Genomic DNA, 19,883 nt, shown 5'->3' with positions numbered 1-19,883 from the left:
TGTGGTGAGAGAAAGCCCCTGGAGGTTTTTGGAGAGTGGGTGGCTGGCCCTGTTAGAGCTTCTAGGCATGGAGTGTTGCGCTTGCCCTATGGGGCTGTGACTAAGGGTGCAATTTACCTCCGCAGACAAAGAACCGGCGCTGCAAGCTGCTGCCTTTGGTGATGGCCGCACCCCTGAGCGTGGAGCAGGGCACTGTGACTGTGGTGGGCATCCCCCCAGAGACCGACAGCTCAGACAGGAAGAAGTGAGCCGGGTTCTGCATCTCCTGGGAGTTGGGATCTCAAGGGGTGTTATTGGCCCATGGGTTCTGCTGAGTTGGGTGATCTTTGCCCTCAACGCCACACCAAGGATAGCCTTTTCCACCATGTGGCGGGACTGTGAGGGTTTAAATATGTGGGCTGCAGGTTAGCCACTGAGCCTCTGCCTTACCCCTTGACTGGACTTTTGAATTCTTTTAGTTTGTTCAAGGGCTCCCAGACAAGAGTGTCTGGCTCTTCCAGGATCCAGAATGGGCTCCACACCTACAGCGAGGTGTGATAAGGTATCCTGGCTCTGTGTGGCCTCGGGCAGGAACCCCAGCCCTTCCTGGGCCAGAACCCTCTTCTGAGGTACAAATGGTTTATACTGAAAATCTGAGGGGTTTCAGGTCAGCCACCCCAGAAATTAGGCTTCACCTGTAAGGATCCTTGAGACCAACTCTGTACAATGCCTTCAAAGCTTTCATGAGTGATCACCATCTTGTTGGGGCCTCACACTAACCTTTGAGGAGATTCAGGCAGTGTCTCCCATCCCTTCCCCCACCCCAGTGAGTCAGAGTCACTATTCACTAAATCCCCACTTCAGGCATTTGCCAAACATTTAAAAGTTTAGTTGTAAAAGCTGAAATACCAAAGATCATTCACTAGAGTGTGTGCAGGGGCGTGCACACCCAGGCTGCTGCCTGCCAGCACAGAGTTGCCATTTCAAAGTTGAGCTCACTTTCACCCCCATGGTTTGGGCAGCAGGTGGAGAATCCAGCACACCACCACCACCACCCCACCCCCCACCGCCCGCATGCTGGCAGAAGCCTGCAGAACTGCTGTAGTCACCCAGACTGTGGGGTGGTGGCTCCCTGTCCTCCCTCAACCTTTTCTTTATTTAGCGTCTAGGAAACGTTTTGGACTTTCGTCAGTGGTGTACTTCTGCATTTTGTTTTCTCACCGAGTATCAGCCCTTTATGCACATTTTTTCAAAAGTGACTTCTAGCAGTAGGAAACCTGTTAAATGAAGGTGACAGTTTACCTGTCATCTTCTATTGGATATTCAGGCTGTTTTTAACTTTTTGTTATTGTGGACATTGTACCAGTGGGTTTGTGAATGCATAGGTTCATCTTCTTGTGCTTTTGAGAAGCTTCTCCCACAGTCTTCTAAACGTCTTCCCTGCATCTGTTGGGCTGGGTTCTCATTCTCCTCCTGCAGCAAGGTCAGGTTTTCTCCTGCCCACTCCATCCAGACATTGTATTGGCCAACAGGCAGGGCCTTGAGGGGCTCCCCAGTTCTCCCTGCTGCCCCCTTCATGCTCTGCATGGCCAGAGAGCCCTGTGACTAATCCCAGGGGCTATGTGTGACCATCCTTTGCCTCTCTGGCAGAGTCTCAGTGCTCCCCAACACATCCCAAGAGGTGACCTTGGTCAGATACTGAGTGACAGCTGGCAGCAAGACACCTAGCCCCCAAGTGGGGCAGCTTGGGGACCAAGGACCACTAGTGTCTTGTGCTCCTCAGTTTTCCCAGTTAGCTCTTATTGGCCTCTGCTGTGGAAGATGCTGGTCTTGGATCTGGATCAATCCTAGCTCTGGTTTGTGAGCTTTGACCTCCTTCTGTGTCTGCAAAGGCCATTTAGGTAGCAAGTTGGGAGAGACAATGGACTTTTTTAAGACAAATGCTTCCATGTTGCTGGGCTGCTTTCCAAAGCTATGCCATGGGTCTTGGATTCAGTCATATGGGGTGGAGCTGGCCAGGGGCTCCTGGGCTGTGTTCCCAAGACAGCCAGCAAGCCCTTCCCCCACAGGCCACCACAGCTGCCTGCGTCCTCACTCCAGTCATCAATCTGTTGCTGTATGTGACTGTGGTTAGTGGTTCACTCTGGCTGGTATGCAGTCTCGAGTGAGAGTTGCCACAGAGGTTTGAAGCACTCGCCCCTCCTCTTCCTGTTCTCCTTGACTGTGACCAGCCCAAGAGTCCCTTCCCCGTGATGCTCTCCCTCCACTGCCAGCCCTTACTACCTGCAGCAACCCTGAGCCCCCAGGGGTTGGGTGTGCCTCCCTGCCGCACACCTGCACCCTTGATGCTCCTGCACCCCTGAGTTGTGGCCGCACACTGTAGCCCGGCCCTGCAGGTTCCTCCCATCTCCACCCTGTGTGTGACCCAGCCTTGGCCGAGACTTCCATCCCAGCATGCCTCCCATTGAGCCTCTGCTTCTCCTGTCCCAGCTGCCGGCACGGTGGCAGGCACAAGAGAGGCTACAGTCAGGGCATACCCTGGGAGGTGCCCAGGGACACTCATGCCCTGAGGGCTGAACAGGGTCCAGCTGGATGCTGAATAGCAGCAAGAGAAGGTGACTATCTAGTGAGTGTGGGTGAGACCTCAGAGGACAGTGGCCCAGGAAGGAGTATGAGTGCCAACAGGTAGAACCGGCGGCCAGGGAGGAGTCTGGGCCAAGTCTAATGTCTGTTCTGGGGACTTAGGAAGGTCCATTACAGTGGATGGGTTCCCAACAGACCTTTTATATGTCTGCAGCTTTTTTGGGCGGGCGTTTGAGAAGGCAGCAGAGGGCACCAATTCTCGGACGCTGCACAACCATTTTGACCTCTCAGGTAAGAGTTTGCTGTACTGGGGCCCTTTCAAGGTCAGCGCTGGCCTTGAACTAGGGAAGCTGGCATTGCTAGAAATACCTTGCAAGCAGCCCTCATTTTTTTGGAGCCAGCCCCGGACCAGGTGGCTCAGGGAGCTCTAGGATGCCCCTGCCTCTGGTGGGCTCCCAGGGCAGAGAGAGAACGGGTATTGCCCATAGAGCCATAAGCCTGGCTTCGGCCTTACAGTCCAGCCCTTGAGACCACTTCACAAAGGAGTCCCGTGGACTGGCCTCTAGAGCCTCCTGGGCCAGCCTCACCCATCAGGGTCACCTGCCTCTTCTGTGGGTATGGAAACAGGGCTTATGACAACCCAAGAGCACTGCCTCTAAGGCTATGCTGGCCACCACTGCAGGCCAGCAGCTCTTATCTGTGTTATCATGAAGGGTCCCACGTAGTCCTGTGACAGCCCAGGTACTGGCCCCACCCTTATGTTGCATGAACCCAGAGAATGGAAGAGCCCAGTCCAGGGGGTGGCTTTGCAAGCTGGCCAGTGCCCCCCACAACACCCCACAGTTTTCTCCATAGGCCAGCGTGGAACATGGTTGACATTTAGCCATATTTACTTTTTATTCTCACTGACAGATTTTTAAGTAAAACAGACATGGTGACCCCTCACCCTTTGTATTAGTGTGCTCGGGCTGCCATAACATCATACGTAGACTAGGAAGTTTAAACAACAGAAGTACGTTTCTCACCGTTCTAGGGGCTGAAGTCCAAGATCAAAGTGTACACAGGATCGTTTTCTTTTGAGGCCTCTTTCCTTGGTTTGCAGATGGCCGTCTTCTGGCTGTGTCCTCACACAGTCGTCCCTCTGCGTCTGTGTCTTTGTCTCCTTATAAGGGCCCCAGTGAGACTGGATTAGGGCTCCCCCATATGACCTCATTGAACCTAAACACCTTCAAGAGCCCCCTCTCCAAATAAAGCACATGCTGTCTGAGGCGCTGGTGGCTAGGCCTTCTACTCAAGAACTTGGGGAGAATATATTTCAGCCCATAACCCCCATCTGTGAGAAAGGACAGTGTCTTTCATCACCATCAGCTGATTTGTTACAATGAGTTCCTACCATCAGTGACCCAGTGTTTATCCCAGCTGCCTCAGTCATCTAAAGCCAGCTCTTTCATGCTGGGCCCACTTGGGCTGTGGCTCTATGTTGGGTGGGTTCAACCCCAGCAGCAACACACACAATGTGGGAGGTGTTGGTGCTGGCTGGCCTGCAAGATGTCCCAGCTTCTCACAGAAGATTTGCGGGCTGGGAGTTACTCGGCTTCCCCCATGGGTGGAGAGCAGTGAGGAGGGACACGGCAGAGGGAGCCAGGCCAGCACCCACCTGGGTACACTGGGCCTGGGGTTCCAGATGGCTCACAGGACCAGGCTGGTCCAGTTTTGCCCTGTTTGATGAGGGTCCATGTGCTTGTCTGAGCCTGATGGCCCCCCAGAAATGGAGGCAGTTCACATCGTGTCCCCCTTGTGCAGAGGAGAGCACTGAAGCCGAGAGACTGGCCAGAGCAAGACTCAGGGCCTCCTGCAACCCATGATGGGGCAGGGCTCTGTGTCCAGCAGGATGGGAAGGCCTGTCTCTGCCTAGATCTGTTCTAAACTGTCACATCCCATGTCCCCCTTACTGGCTGTCACTGCCAATCTCCTAGCTGCCCAGAGGGCCCTCCCCATAGACTATAAGCCCAGCTAGCCTCACTAACAGGGCAGCCAGCAGTTTCTGAGGATTAAATACAGACAGTGAAGTACAACCTCTGAGTTCAAAATTTTCCAGGCCTCAAGGAGCTGAGTACATTTTGAAATGTGCTGGAGGGTGGTTCCCATCTTGGATGACTCGGAAGAAGGAGTTCAAACACCCTGACTTGTTTTTCCTACTGCTCCCTCACCCTCAGCCCTACTCCTCCACCTCACGAGGTGTTTTTCTTTCATTACTTCAGTAATTGAACTGAAAGCAGAGGATCGGAGCAAGTTTCTGGATGCACTTGTTTCTCTCCTGTCCTGATGGTGAGATGTGGGGGAGGGGTGGGGTGCTGGAGAGTTCAGGGGGGCTCCCCAGAAGAGGCTGGGGGTGGCCCTGCCACAAAGCCAGCCTTGTTGAAGTGTAAAGAGGGCCCCTCATTCCCTGCTTTGAGTTTTTCCTCCTCAAGCCAGGCTTTTCTACTTGGGTTTCAGACCCAAGCAGTGTTCTAAGATTTGGGACCAACACATTTTTCCCAAGGATGTCCCTGGGCTGGCAGCAGTGCCACAACGGGGCATTTTTGAAAGAGCTAATTTCATTAAGCTTCCTGGGACTCCTTCAGCAAGAGCTGGCATTTACCCTCTCCTGACCACACTATGGGCTGGGCATCAGTGAGTGAAATACAGGCCTCCTGGCACTGCCGGGAAAGAGGGTGACCCCTGTGGGCGAGGGGGGCAGGGGAGGGACACCTGGAGCTTTGCTGCTTTTTGCAGCATTGTATCAGGCTCTGGGCAAGAGCCCACAGAGGCTCCTATCTGGGCTCTTGTGCATTTGACTTAGGAGAAAACAAAGCTGTTGGCAGCCACTCATCAATAACTATAAAATGTCATCTCTGTGGGCCTGCACCAGCATGAGGCTGTCACTGGCAGTCTACAGTGATGCTCACCAGCTGGGGCTCTTTCCAGTGCCACTCATGCCATGTCTCTTGAAGGGCCCCCCACACAGTGGATGCTCACACCCAGCCCTGCATCTCCTTGAGCCCTGGGCTGGAGCCACTGCTGTGGTAGACAGGCCTTATCAAGACTCTGAGGTAGGGGTGCCCTTGTTCTGGCCCAGGGTCTTCCTGCTCCCCCACCATCCATAGTGAGTTGGAAACTGTGGAGGGCAGGTGCCTTTCCCCTGTCAGGGCCCCAGTGGGCTCTGCTGAGAATGATATAGGGGGTCTCAGGGACCCCACAGTCCCTCTTTCAGAGTAGGCTAGGGCATAAAGGGGCTCGTGTTGGGGAGGAACTTTGGACTCAGACCCTTCGGGTCTTCAGCAAGGTCTGTTGGGTACCTCACCAGGCTATGACGGGTTCCTCATCTGAAGTGGGGCTAACACCCCTTGGACAATGAGCACTGAGCCTTGAGATGGGGGCAGGGTGTAAGTTTATGACCCAAATCAAAGGCTACAAGTGGGGGCTTTTGGGTGGGGGGCTGGTATTTGAAGCATACTCCTCCCCTGCGGCCTGCTCAGTGATGATGCCAGTGCTGCTGTGTGCCCTGCCACCATGACAGTGTGCACAGTGAGCCAGCCAGGAAGGTGGGTGGGGGGACAGTATGGGGAGACGTTCCAGGCCAGGGGAGAAACCTTGTGAAGGTACCACGGGGCTGAGACTGGACAGGGCACTGGCAGGGTCTGCAGGGCGATATAGTGGTGGAGGGCCATGAGGCCTTGGAGGTTCTCAAGCAAATGACAGCCTGGACCTGGCCAGTGGGCACTTCAGTTCTGGGGCGGCCCTCCACCCATGGTCACCACTCCTCACCTGTGTGAGTGGTGGAGGCTACTCAGAAGCAAGCCCAGCATGTCAGAGGCAAGGCCTGAGCAGTTTGCTTAATTTGGAAAGACGTTAGAATTGTTTGAAATTTACTTTTTTTTTTCTTTTCTAGAGTTTGATTTCTTCTGATGCGTCCTCCTTCTCCTAATTTATATTAACTGGGTTTTATTTAGACTATAAGTTATGGACATGGTTTTAGACACCCACAGTGGGTTTTTAATGGAATAAAATGTTTGTTTTAGCTTTGGTGCCTTAGTCTTGGCTCTGGTCATAGGGACAGCACTTGTTTTTGTCTTGAGCGTTCTGTGGATGTGGAGGAGCCTTTTCCTGTGTCCTGGGTAACCTCAAGGCCCAGCAGTAAACAGCATGTGGGGGGGCGGTAGCCTACAGGCTCCCTGGAAAGCAGGGGTGGTGGATGTTGGGTGCCTCAGCACCTGGGCCTCTACATACTTCCTGCGCTTACCACTGCCCAGTGATGCCAGCCAGGACCTCACTCTGCTCTCCCATCACTTCTTCCTGTCCACTTGGCCTTGGCAACATCTCAAGCCCACCTTCTTGACCGTGTCCCCCTGCCAGGCCCACCCTCCCACAGCCATCATCTTACCCTCCAGCACCTCCTGTCCTGGCACCCCCATAGACACACAGCACCCCCAGGCTGCTGGGAGAGTCAACCAGATAGCAAGGGCACAGTCCTCACCTGGGAAGGGTGTGGCTGGCTAAGGGGCCCTGGACGGAGATGGCTTAACTGGCATCCGGGTCACAGAAGGTTCGAGCAACTTTCAGAGTCTTCAGAACAGCAAGAGTTCTCAGTTGGGAGCTGTGCCATCAGTTGGTGGTCCCACTCTCCCAGATGTCCCCAGAGCCCTGGCAAGGGTTGAGGGAATCTGGAGGCAAGGAGGATGCCATTCCTGCCCTTTAGGTAAGAGCTGTTGACATAAGTGTCTGAGGCTATCTGGCTGTTCTGCCTGGAGTGAGGGTGCCAAGGAAGCAGGCTAGAGTGACACAGCCACCTGGGTGTGATGCCTGGGGCCCTGGGCAGGAGGAAGCAGAGTGGTTTGGGTAGGCTTTAAGTTGGTGGAAAGCCCCAGTGGCCTGGAACTGAGGACATGGGTGGCCAGGTCTAAGGGTGAACTTTGGAAAGGGGCATAACCTTTGGAAAGGTTGGCTGCATTGGAGGCTGGCTCCTCCTCCCTGACCTCTAGTAAATGGAATGTGCTCCTGGCTGGCCTGGCATGAGTCAGGCAGCAGCAGCCTAACTCCTCAGGGCCCTCAAGCTGCCCACCTTGGCCATTCACATCATTGGGACTGTGCTGATGCCTGGGTCCCAAAGGAGTCAGAAAGCTCTAGGCTTGTGTGGGATGTAGCCTTGGGCCTGCACTCCTGGCCAAACACCAGTGTGGCTGGCCCCAGGAGTTAAGGACCTTTGTTTCAGCAGCCCCACCAAGAGCCAAGGCCCCAGATTCACACACTCTTGCATTTGAGGGTTGTTCTGTGGTCCTGGCTGCACAGGCCCGGGGTGGGGGGGGGGGGGGGTACTGAGGACCTCTATGCTATGGGACCCATCTCGCTGCAGCTCATCCCATTGCAAGGAGCTCAGGCCACCCAATAGTTCAACTCACTGGCTCTGCTGCAAACCCTGGGATTCAGAGCAGTGTTCGTTGCAGCTGTCCTGAGCCCATATTCTTGGGTTCTTCCCCACAATGGGGAGTCTGGCCAGGCTTGGGAGACTGCTTGCCACTGGATTTGGCCCAAGCATTTCTGGACAGGGTCCCCAAGGCCAGGGTTGGGGGCAGATGCCAAGCCTTTCTGCTGCCTGGGCTTGGAGCTCCTCCCTACAGACCCCTCCCTCCCCCCATCCATGGCTGTCTTTTGCCCTGGCCTTTGGCAGAAGTAAAACTGCTTTCATTCCAAGCACCTAGAATGGGGCTGGAAGCAAGGAGCTCTCAGTGACTGCAATAGATAACTCTGGTGTGCTCTGTTCTCCTGTGACCCCCCCCCCCCAACCCCTGGCTTCCTGGCCCAGGCGAGTACTGGCTCCCAGGGGTCCCACTCACAGAAGGAAGGTTACACAGGGTGCTCCTGGCAGGGGCTGGCACAGAGGTGCTAATGGTCAGTACAACTCTGGGCTGGCTGCCAGGCCAGCTACATGAGTACGGGCCCTGCAGAGTCTGCGCTGAGACTGGCAGAAGAGCCAGGACAAGGGTCTGGAGCCTGGCCTGGGTACTCTCTGGGCAACCTGCACAAGTGCCTCCTCCCCATAGCAACGTGCTTGTGGACCTACAGCTAGCTCTGCTGGAGCCAAGCACACATCCTGGAGTTGCCCGTTCCTGCTGCACTGTTGACTGAAAGGTCCCAGTCAGTGTTTTACAGATGTCTGGTCATTTGCTGTGATCCACAGATAGGCAAGCCCTGAGAGCGCTGGTGGAAAACACCCAACCTGTGGTGCATGGAGCCAGGTCTCTCCTCAAAGCCAGCAGCATGGCAGCCCACCCTCAGCACTTCCTGCATCTGAAAATGCCACACTCTGGCTGGTGGCTGGGGGACCTGGGATGGGGGGAGTAATTTCCAACCTGCATCCTCTTCTGGGGTCTGCATCACCCTCCTGCCCCAGGCTCTTCTAACTACAGATCTCACCTTCTTGGGTTGCTATGAGCTGTAGCTATTTTTCCCACCCAGTGGGAAGGTGATTGAGTGGCAGGGAGGACCAGGGATAAGGCCATACATCTTCTGGGTCCCAGGGACAGCCCTGGGAGGTCTCCAAAAAAGCCTTTCAGGGAGGAGTTGGTGGGTGGGTGGGTGGATGAGGGGTGCTGCTGGGCACTTGCAGTGACTGGACAGAGGACAGGACACAGGTGGGAGGGTATTCAAACCATTTACTAAGCAAATTCTTACCCTCCCCCACAAGCTGCAAAGGAGGGCAGGGCCCTAGCTCCCCACGCAGGATCTAGTGCCCATAATCCTCTCCTGGGGAGCTGTCAGGGTGAGGCAGGGAGGTCCAGGCCAAGTCTTTCAAGGCCCCCTGGGCTCAGGCCCCGATCTTGGGGTAAAGGTCGGTTGTATACAGCCCTCCGGCAGTCCAGGCTGGGGTCCCTGGGCTTTCCGTCTGCCTGGCTGGAATCAGCAGGAGCCGCTGGGGAGGATGGCGGCATCCAAGACCCTGAGGGTTGGGGAGGAAAGCGGCATTTCGGTCCATTGTCCATTCAGCCTAAGGAACCCCGTGCCCCACTCACATCGGAGCAAGTTCTGCGCACCGAAAAAGAAACCGAGCAAGTCCTTCCAAGTGCGTGGCTCTTGTTCCGGGCAGGGCCCGGCTAGTGGCCGTAGAAGAGAACGGGCTGCGGGCGCGTGAAAGGTCTCAGTCGGCCGGTGCGCCGCGTCCAGGGGCAGAACCGGCCATTCCGCGGAGACTGTGCGCCGCACCACCTAGCATAGGCTGCGGTCCATGCACGACGCCCCTGGCCAGTCGTCCCGCTTGCGGGAGTGGCCGGCGTGAGGGGCCCCGCCGAGTCCAGCGCCCTCAGACGTAGTTCTTCTTGTCATAGTCGCCGCTGGCCGTGGGCCGCCGCGGAGCGGAGTACTTGACCGGGAAGCTGAAGTCGGGGCGGCCAGCGCAGACCCAGGCGCCGCAGCACACGAGGCCGCCGCCGCACATGAGCAGCGCCGAAGCGGCCCAGCCAATGTACAGCGCCGCGCCCAGTTCGTACTTCTGCGACATGGGCACGGTCGGGTCGTAGAACTCACGGACCACGATATTGGCGAACCAGCAGAGCGGAACGAGCGCCAGCAGCCCGCAGAGCGCGTAGAGCGCGCCGCCTGTGAGGGCCACGCGCGCTTTGGCCGGGCCTGGGGCCACGCAGGTAGTGCACTGCGCGCCCGCCAGGGTCACGAAAAGCGCGACGAGCGCCAGCAACACGGCGCCCACGGTGAGCGCCCGCGCCGCCTGCACCTCGGTGCTCAGCGCCAGCACCGAATCATACACCTTACATTGCATGTGCCCGGTGCTCTGCACCACGCACGACATCCACAGCCCCTTCCAGGTGGTCTGCGCCGTCACGATGTTGTGGTCCAGGAAGGCAGTCACCTGCCACATGGGAAGCCCGCACGCCAGGATCAGGCCCACCCAGCCCACCAGGCACAGCACCAGGCCGAGGATCTCCAGCGCGGCCGACCCCATGGCTGAAGGCGAGATGGGCGTCCGACGGCCCCCGGGCCTCCGGGCCTCCGGGAGGGCGCGGCGGTGCCTCGGTGGAGCGGCTTTGTAGCCTGAGAGGGCCCTGGTGCCTCTGCGCCCGGCTCACTGCCGGCTCACCGCCTCCCGTCCGCCGCTCCAGCAAGTCTGCTCCACCGCCTCAGAACTGCGGGCGCCTCCTGGGGGGGCTTCCCATTTGAAGGTTCGGGGGCGGACCCTGCGCTGCGGATCCAGCCTCTGGTCCGCGAGTAGCCAATCCGTGCACCAGACGTCGACCCTCAACCAATCACAGCCACCCCCGGCATCCGGAGTTAGGGAAACAACTGCCTCGGGGGTAGCGGAGGGCGCGGGGACCACTCCTCTCCCGGCCGCCGCCCCGCTCTTGTCCGGAGCAGGCTCCGGACTGACCTGGGGTAGCTGGGCGCGCGCTCTGCGGGCCCCCACTCCCTGTGTCCCAACCTCTCCATTTCAGGGAGCTGTATGACTGCACCAACTTCTCCGGCTACATCCAGGAATGAGCCCTTGGGAGGTCTCTACCACCCAAGCCAGCTCCACTGTACCCCTCACCATCATCGCCTTGCAGAGGCTTGCGTTGCAGACTCTTGTCCACCGACAGCTCCTCCTATTACTCCAGGAATCTCTCCCTGGAGTCCAGTCGCATCCCCAGTCCCTTCTCTGCACCTTTACTGCGCAGTTCCTCTCTGAGTCCTGGCACTGTGTCTCAGAGACCACAAGTCCAGGCAGGCGTGTGTGGGTCTCCAACCCAAGGTCCTGCCCAGCGCCACTGCCCACTCTATCACCTTCCCCAATATGAAGCAGGTGGAACAGGGGCCTTTCTGCCACCTCCGGAGACCCCCACTCTGCCCCTGACGCCGGGGATTCCCGGACCTCCCAACCTTTGTGCTGGCTACTGCTCTTCCTGAGATGTTTTTCCATCCCCCATTCTTTGAGGCCCAGCTCAGGCGACACCACTTTCAGGAAGTCCCCAGTGTTCTCCAGTGACTCAACAAACATGCTGTCCTCCTAGGAGCAGCCTGTGGCCGGGGGCTTGGGGGCGTCCTTTAGCCCTCAGAGAGGAGAAACACAAGGGACACAGAGGTGCTGTGCTCTGCCCTCCCACCAGTGGCAGTGGTACCCCTGGCACCCCAGGCCCCAGGCCACCCTCCGGAAGCTAACTTGGAGTTTCCTGGCCAGGAGGAAGAGCCCCCATCCTCGCTGGAGGCGGGAGGCGCGGGATTTCCGGGCATTCTTCTGCACAATGGCCCAGCCGTTTCTCGAAAGGCCCGCTGGGATGGACACTGGGTCCCCCTGAGACTCAGGTGGGGGCAACAGACCCTGTAGCCCAGAACCCCATGAGGGCACCAGCCCCTTTCTGGCAGCTCCCTCCCCACTCCCCATCAGCCCTTTTGTTTCCAGCAAAATCTGTAATGTCTTGGACTGAGGTGGCTGGGACCTGGGTTCTTTCCTCTGGTCCAAGGTGCTTGGTGCTGCTGGACAGGGCCCTCCACAGAGAAGGCCTGACATTGAGGCCAGCCACAGCCTAGGAGTTTTGATAAATCTGTCCTTCCTGGGACCTGGTTCCTTCTCCTCCCCCCCTCATTTGGCTCTGAGATAAGGCCAATGCCCGGTTCAGCTAGCATGGAGATGCACCCAAGGCGAGTTTGTTGGGCCCTGTGTGTGAAGGTGGGGAGAGGGGAGAAGTTTTAACCTTTTCCTCACCCCCAACCTCCTTATCCCTGCACAGGAGGGGGCTCTGAGGACCACCGCCTCCTCCCAGCTATCACCTCACTGCTTCCCTCCCGCTGCAGACTCATGGGCCATTCCCCTTCCACCCCGCAGACCTTCCTGGACATCCCCTCCTTTTGTCCACTCCAGGGGGCCCAGCTACACCACCCACCCCCTTCCCAATCCTGCTCCCTCTGGGCCTGAGTCCAGGGACCTTGCCCAAGTCCCCCACCATGCTCCACACTGCTCTTTTCCCAGGATGACTGCTGTAGCCTCCTCAGGCTGTCTGGACCCCATCCTTGCCCACTCAGTATGTTCTCAGAGCAGCCAGGCCATGCTTGCAGGCCCCTCTCCCAGGTCACACTCTGCCTGAAACCTGTCATGGCTCACATGACAAAGTGATCAAAGCGTTGACTCCTGGGAGCTGCCCAGGGTGATGTGTGCCTGCCTGCCTGCCTGCCTGCCTTGGGCCTGGCCAGTCCAGCAGCACACACTCCATGCTCCATCCACACTTGTCTTTCTCTAGGCCCTCAGGCTGATCTTGCTCTCACTCGTGGGCTCTTCTGCCTGCAGTGTGTGTCCCTCAGGTAGGGGCTGCTCATCTTCTAAGTTGTGCTGCTGAGATCACTTGCTCTTGGATGTCTTTCTGCCTCTGTCCCCCAGCCCTACTCTCAGATGCCCAAGTTAGAACTGTCCTTCTCCTTAGTGGTTTTCCCCATCAGTATCCAGGAATGAGCCTCCACAGTGACCATCTTCATGCATCTGTCCGTGGCAAGGTGCTTCCTGTGATCTGTGGCTGACTTTTGGCTACTGCCATCCCCTCCAGCCAGCTTGGAGCTGCAGCCAGCATGAGGATCTCCCCCTTTGCCTGCCCACCTGCCTCCTTCACCATGGCTCTCCCAGGGTCCACCTCCAGCCTGGCACCCCAGGGTGGCCCCAGTGAGCCCTTGTCTCTTTGGGGACAGCTTCATAGTATCTTGGGGACTTGATGGCAAAGCTTCAGTCTCCACCTATCACAGTCTGATTTCTATCCCAACACCACTGTGTTGGTTGTGGCCTAGGCCTTTGGTGGAACCAGAGCAGCACAGAGAAAGCCCAGCCCAGACCTAGGAGGGGCGTGAGTGTGCACCTGCCCTTCCTTCCACTCGTGGTGGTCTTGTGACAACCTGCTGCGCACCAAGTACGGTCTCTGGGTGGAGAACACACCCAGCAAGCTCCTGCCCTCAACCGGTAACTGGGTAGGGCCATTTCAGATGTGCCCATGGCCATGGGGTGAAGAGATGGCAGTGTGATGCAGAGTGATAAAGCCATCTCTGAGGAGGTGACAGCTCAGCCAAGGTCCAGGAAAGAAGTTCCATGTCATAGTCCAGAGATGGGAAGGAGCACGGTGACTGGGGGGGCAAATGGAGCCCGGTGAGGTTGGGACAAGATAGTGGGCCAGGGCCTGCAGGCTGAGGTCAGAGGGGTCCAGGCCTGGGCAGGGCCATGAATCCCTGATCTCTGGAGAGGAGCTCCCAGACCAGTGTGCCAGCCAAGGCCACCTGCTCATCTACAGCTATTGTTCTGCTTTCCCAGGGGAAGTGCAGCAGGATCTCATTAATTGTGTGAGGGAAAGGCCTGAGTCAGCAGAAAGTAAAGTTTATCTTGAGCAGCTGCCGACTGACCCAGAGCCAGGGGTGATCTGGTGACCTTCCAAGGACAGTCTAAATTTAGGCTCCTGATTCCTAGGGACTGGGGTTTGGGAAGCTCCTAGTAGCCAATTTAATTGCACAGGAAGTGAAAAACAACCTTCCTTCTATCTTTTGGCTTTGAAACAGTTAAGGATGTTTTCCCAGTGCAGCAGATGTTTGTAGAGTGTCTGATCACAGAACACCTCCTGGTGCCCTTTCTTGGTGCTTCCAGAGGCAGCATGAATCCCCACATCATCTGGCCCTGCTCTGGGGGCCTACTAGGGGCACAGGGCCTGTGATGACATGCAGAGCACCCTTTGACAAACAGCTAGTGAATTCACAATTCAAACTAGTGAATTGGCCTCTCCTTGTCTTACTTTCCCCATTGATAACAAAGCCCTCACAATGGAGGCTGCAAGTCTGGAGGGGAGGCTGTCACCAATCCTGGGTCCTCTGCTGCCATTCCTGATCACTCTATGGGTTCCTGAGATGTCCTCCCTGGCTCCCTTGACCTTTGCAGCTCATCTGACTTCAGTCCTCAGAACAGGTGCCACTGGCTATTTGCTCAAATTGGAGGACATTGTGGCTTTTACTTCCCCAGTGGGATGGGGAGTGAAGGGCAGGGAGCTCTGGTTGACAGAGACCCAGAGTCCTGTAGGCCCCTGATGACGTCATAGATTGTACCAAATGGTGGTCTCTGCATAGGCCAGGGTGCCCTTGGGAGCATGGAGGAGGCTAGCCCATGGCAGTAGTGCCTCCAGGGACCAGAAGTAGTCCTCCACCCCACTCCCACTCCTCACCCCTCATGCCTGCACTGCCTCCATGGCCTCTCTGTCCACCTTCTCTCCCTAAACCACTTCCTTCTCTGATTCTTTCCTTCTCTGCATGCTGTATTTTACAACAATTTTATATTCTTTCCACTTAAAATCATAAAGTGATTCTAGACCCGCCTTTTTTGTTTAGCATCATATAATAAGCATGTCTACACTTTGTTAAAAACACCCTCATGATTACTATTGTTTTTAACTGCCCGGAAGATGGCCTTGGGGGTTGGACAGAGACAGGATAGAATCTATCTCCACCATTCCCAGGAGCAGGATGTGACCAGGGAAATCTGTTCTGAGGTTTTGTAAAATGGGGATGATAAGGATCAAAGGGTTGTCAAGGGGCTGTCAAGGGGACAGTGTTCCCTAGCTCAAGGTGAATGCTGGATTAATATTAATGATGATGATTAATTATGCAATCATCCCTCAAGACATACTTTGATACATGATGGTTTTTCTGTTGTAAATAATACAGCTGCAAAAGTAGGTCTTGGTATTTTGAGTGATTTCCTAAGGAAAAATTCCTCCAAGAATTTTAGCTCACATCCAGGAGGTTGTATCACATAGACCTCTTATCTGAGTATGCATTTGCATTGCCTGTCACCAGCATTGGGTATCCACAGTTTTAAAAGTTTACTTATTGGATGGCAGAAAATGGTATCTTTAACTTGCTTTGAATAGCAATGTGTTAAAATTTTGTTTTAATTTATATTGCTTATTTTTATTTCCTCTGGTGAATTTTTCTTTGGTGAATTGATGTTTTTCTCATTTTATATGTTAGGAACATTACATGCTGTCATATATGTGGCACATACCTTTTGCCATTTGCTATGAAATCTGTTACTGATTTTTTTCAGGATGTTACAGAAATTTGAATTTTTGAGTATTTGAATCTATTTAGGTTTTCTCACTGTGCCTTCTATTTTTTTTTTAAGTTTATTTATTTATTTTGAGGGACTGAGAGTGAGACTGAGCTGGGGAGGGACAGAGAGAGAAAGAGACAGAGAGAGAGAGAGAAAGAGAGAGAGAGAATCTCTCCCACTATAAGTGTAGAGCCCAACATGGGGCTCAAACCCACGAACCATGAGATCATGACCTGAGCTGAAATCAAGAGTCGGATGCTTAACTCACTGAACCACCAGGTGCCCCTACCTACCTTTATTTTTAACTGTTAAAAAGTCCTTCTATATGTAGAAGATACAAGTTAAATTATATTTTCTTATAGTTGTCTTCTGCTTCTACTCATGCCAAGGAGGGCTTCCCATTCTGACCAAGGTAGATGGGACTAAACTAAGATTAGAGTTTTGCTCAACAGCAAAATGGAGGGGATAGAAGAAAGAATAAGTAAATTTGAACAATAGGATTATTGCATCTAAGCAAGAAAGAGAATGTAGACTGGAAAAATTAAAAAAAGAAAGCCTTGGGGAAATGTATGATGAATGTATGATGATAACTAAAGATTTAACATCCATGCCATTGTAGTTCCAAAAGGGGAAGAGAAAGAGGGTAGGGATTTTAAAAAAAGAAAAAAAGTACTCAAAGAAATAATAGCTGAAAATTTCCTAAATGTAGCAAACAAAACAACACCAAAAATCCTACAGATTCAAGATGTTGCCCGAATTCCTAACAGGATAAACCCAAAAAAAAATCAACACCAAGACACATCATAATTAAATTTCTGAAAACTAAAGACAAAGAAAAATATTAAGAAGAATCAGAGAAAAAAGACACCCTCACCTATAGGGCAAAAACAAATCAAATGATCAAAGATTTCTCATCAGAAACCATGGAGAACAGGATAAGTAATATATTTTTTTAGGTGCTGGAAGAAAAACAATGTCAACCCAGAATTTGATATCTGAATATATTCTTCAAGAATGCAAGGGAAATGAATATATTCTCAGATGCAGGAAAACTAAGAAATTTATCACCAGCAGATGTACCCTAAAAGAATGACTAGGGGCGCCTGTGTGGCGCAGTCGGTTAAGCGTCCGACTTCAGCCAGGTCACGATCTCGCGGTCCGTGAGTTCGAGCCCCGCGTCAGGCTCTGGGCTGATGGCTCAGAGCCTGGAGCCTGTTTCCGATTCTGTGTCTCCCTCTCTCTCTGCCCCTCCCCCGTTCGTGCTCTGTCTCTCTCTGTCCCAAAAATAAATAAAAACGTTGAAAAAAAAATTAAAAAAAAAAAAAAGAATGACTAAAGGGTGTTCTTTAAACAGAAAGAAAATGATAAGAGGAGGAATCTTGAAATATCAGGAAAGAAGAAAATGATAAGCAAAATCCTGATAAATATAATAGATTCCTTCTCTTCTTGAATTTTCTAAGTTATGTTTGATGCTTGAAGCAAAAATTATTGCACTGCCTCAAGTGGTTTTTGGTCTATGTAGAGGAGATATCTAGATATTTATACTATAACTAGGGGAGGATAAAAGGACATAAAGGGAGGTAGGTTTCTACACTTTATTCCAACTGATAAATATTGACACCAGTAGACTTTGATGAGTTATGTGTATAATAGTGTAATCCTGGATCAACCATTAAAAAGCTATACAAAGAGATACACGCAAAAACACTATAGGGGCGCGTAGGTGGCTCAGTTAAGTGTCCAACTCTTGATTTTGGCTCAGGTCATGATCTCATGAGTCATGAGGCTGAGCTCCGTGTCAGGCTCTGCATTGGGCGTGGAGACTGCTTAAGATTTTCTCTCTCCCTCTCCCTCTATCCCCTCTTCCCTGCTTGCTCTCTCTGTCTCTCTGTCTCTCTCTCTCTCAAAAAAAAAAAAAAAAAAAAAAAAAAAAAAAAAAAAAAAAAAAAACCACTGTAGATAATTCAAAATGGAATTCTAAAAGATATTTAAGTAAACCACAGGAAGGCAGGAAACATAAACAGAAACAAAAAGAGAGAATGCAAACAGAAACAAATATCAAGTGGCAGACTTAAGCTTTATCATATCAATAATTAACGTTATTTTAAAAAATTTTTAATGTTTATTTTTGAGAGAGAGACAGAGACAGAGCATGAGCAGGGGAGGGGCAGAGAGAGAGGGAGACACAGAATCTGAAGCAGGCTCCAGGCTCTGAGCTGTCAACACAGAGCCTGATGTAGGGCTTGAACCCACAAACCACAAGATCATGATCTGAGCTGCAGTCAGACACTTAACTGACTGAGCCACCCAGGCACCCTTCTAATTACATTGATTTAAATGTATGTGGTATAAATACAATTAAACAACAGAGATTGGTAGAGCAGACAAAAATATATAACCTAAATATATGTTATTTAAAACTAACTCATTTCAAATACAATGTTACGTGTGGGTTGAAAGCAAAAGGATAGAAAAAGATTTACTAAGGAAACATCAATCCAATAAATGCAGAGTGGCTGTATTAATATCAGATAAAGTAGACTTCACTAAGAAAATTACCAGAAACAGAGGAAAATATTACCTAATTACAAAGGGTCAACGTGTCAAGAAGACATAACAATCACAAATGCATTTGCACCAAACAAAAGAGCTAGGAAATAATGTGAAACTGATAAAACTGAGTGGAAAAATAGACAAATTGATAATTATAGCTGAAGCTTCAGAACTCCTCTCTTAACAATTGATAGAACAAATGGACAGAAAATCAGAAAGAATATAGAAGAACTCAACAGCACTATTAAACAACAGGATCTTATCAACATTTATATAATACTATCCAACAAAGCAGAATATGCATTCTTTTCAAGTGCCCAGAGAACCTATGCCAGGACAGACCATATTCTGGGCCATTAAAAGAAAAAAAAAGCAACAACCTTCCATCCAGCTATGGAAGTCCTAGATAGGTATGCCTGAGTGTTAGTTGGTTGGGCCTCCTGCTCTTGATTTCAGCTTCAGTCATGATCTCATGGTTCATGGGATTGAGCCCTGCATCACGCTCTGCACTGACAGCACAGAGCCAGCTTGGAATTCTCTCTCTTCCTCCCCTGCTCATGTTTGCTCATGCATGCACTCTCTCTCAAGATAAATAAACTTTAAAAAAAAAAAAAAAAAGGCCTAGGGACGCCTGAATGGCTCAGTCGGTTAAGCATCTGACTCTTGGTTTTGGCCCAGGTCGTGATCTCACGGTTGTGGGATCGAGCTCCACATTGGGTTCTGCACTTATGGCTCTCTCCCCTTCTTTCTCTGCCTCTGCCATGCTCTCAAATGTGCTCTCTCTCTCTCAAAATAAATAAACTTTTTTAAAAAAGGCCTTAGAACTAATAAATGAATTCAGCAAAATACAAAGATTCAAGATCAAAGTACAAAAATCAATTTCCACTTCTATACACTGGCAATGAACACATGAAAACCAAAATTAAAAATACAACATCACTTACAATCCCTCAAAAACCAAAGATTTACATAGATGTAAATCTAACAAAATGCGAACAAAAGTTGTATGCTGGAAACTGCAAAACACTGATGAAAAGAATCAAAGATCTAAATACATGGAGAAGCTTTGTGTGTTCACTGATTGGAAGACTAAATGTGACAAAGATGTTTATAATGCCAATTCCCTTCAAAATCCCAGCAAGATTCCTTATAGATATACACAAGATTATTCTAAAACTTGAAAATAAATTAAAATAGCTAAAACAATTCTGAAAAAATAAGAATAAAGTGGGAAGAATCTCTCTATTTGATTTTGAGACTTATGATATAGATGTTAATATATTGCTTATTAGGGGACAGAGACATTGTTCAATGGAACAGAACAGAGAACCCAGAAACAGCCTCACACAAGTATAGTTAACTGATTTTTGACAAGCATGCAAAGGCAATTCAATGGCCCAAAAGAATGGAAGCAGCGATTTGAGCAGATATTTGTACACAAATATTCATAGCAGCATTATTCATAACAGCCAAAATGTGGAAATTCTGAAACATGCTACAGCATGGCTGAGAACATTACATTAAGTGAACTAAGCCAGACACAAAGGGAAGAGTATTGTATGATTCCACTAACATGAGGTACCTAGTATATACTGTCAGATTCATAGAGACAGAAAGCAGAATGGTGGTTGCCAGGGGCCAGGGGAGGAAGGAATGGGGAATTTTAATGGGGACAGAG

At 51.9% G+C, this 19,883-nt stretch overlaps 2 protein-coding genes across 4 annotated transcripts in view; one reads left to right on the top strand and one right to left on the bottom strand.

Annotated features, from left to right (window-relative positions):
* The window catches only part of CDC45 (cell division cycle 45), a 33,350-nt gene extending 26,728 nt beyond the window's left edge, over positions 1 to 6,622 (top strand). For 2 of the 3 annotated variants that reach the window (XM_023241671.2, XM_003994932.5), the window contains 4 exons: positions 126 to 244; positions 2,777 to 2,853; positions 4,824 to 4,890; positions 6,494 to 6,622. In XM_023241671.2, coding sequence (XP_023097439.1) covers positions 126 to 244; positions 2,777 to 2,853; positions 4,824 to 4,888 — 261 coding nt within the window. In that variant the 3' untranslated portion in view covers positions 4,889 to 4,890; positions 6,494 to 6,622. The other variant, XM_045041846.1, reaches the window with a different exon arrangement.
* A 2,615-nt stretch (positions 6,623 to 9,237) lies between these two features.
* On the bottom strand, positions 9,238 to 10,753 carry CLDN5 (claudin 5). Its single transcript, XM_011287892.4, has one exon. It carries the CDS (start codon positions 10,553 to 10,555, stop codon positions 9,899 to 9,901), a length of 657 nt encoding a protein of 218 aa, XP_011286194.1. The 5' UTR covers positions 10,556 to 10,753; the 3' UTR covers positions 9,238 to 9,898.
* Positions 10,754 to 19,883: the final 9,130 nt, after the last annotated feature.

This window comes from Felis catus, chromosome D3, assembly GCF_018350175.1.
Source record: "Felis catus isolate Fca126 chromosome D3, F.catus_Fca126_mat1.0, whole genome shotgun sequence".
NCBI lineage: Eukaryota > Metazoa > Chordata > Mammalia > Carnivora > Felidae > Felis > Felis catus.
This window is presented reverse-complemented; position numbering and strand designations above follow the sequence as displayed.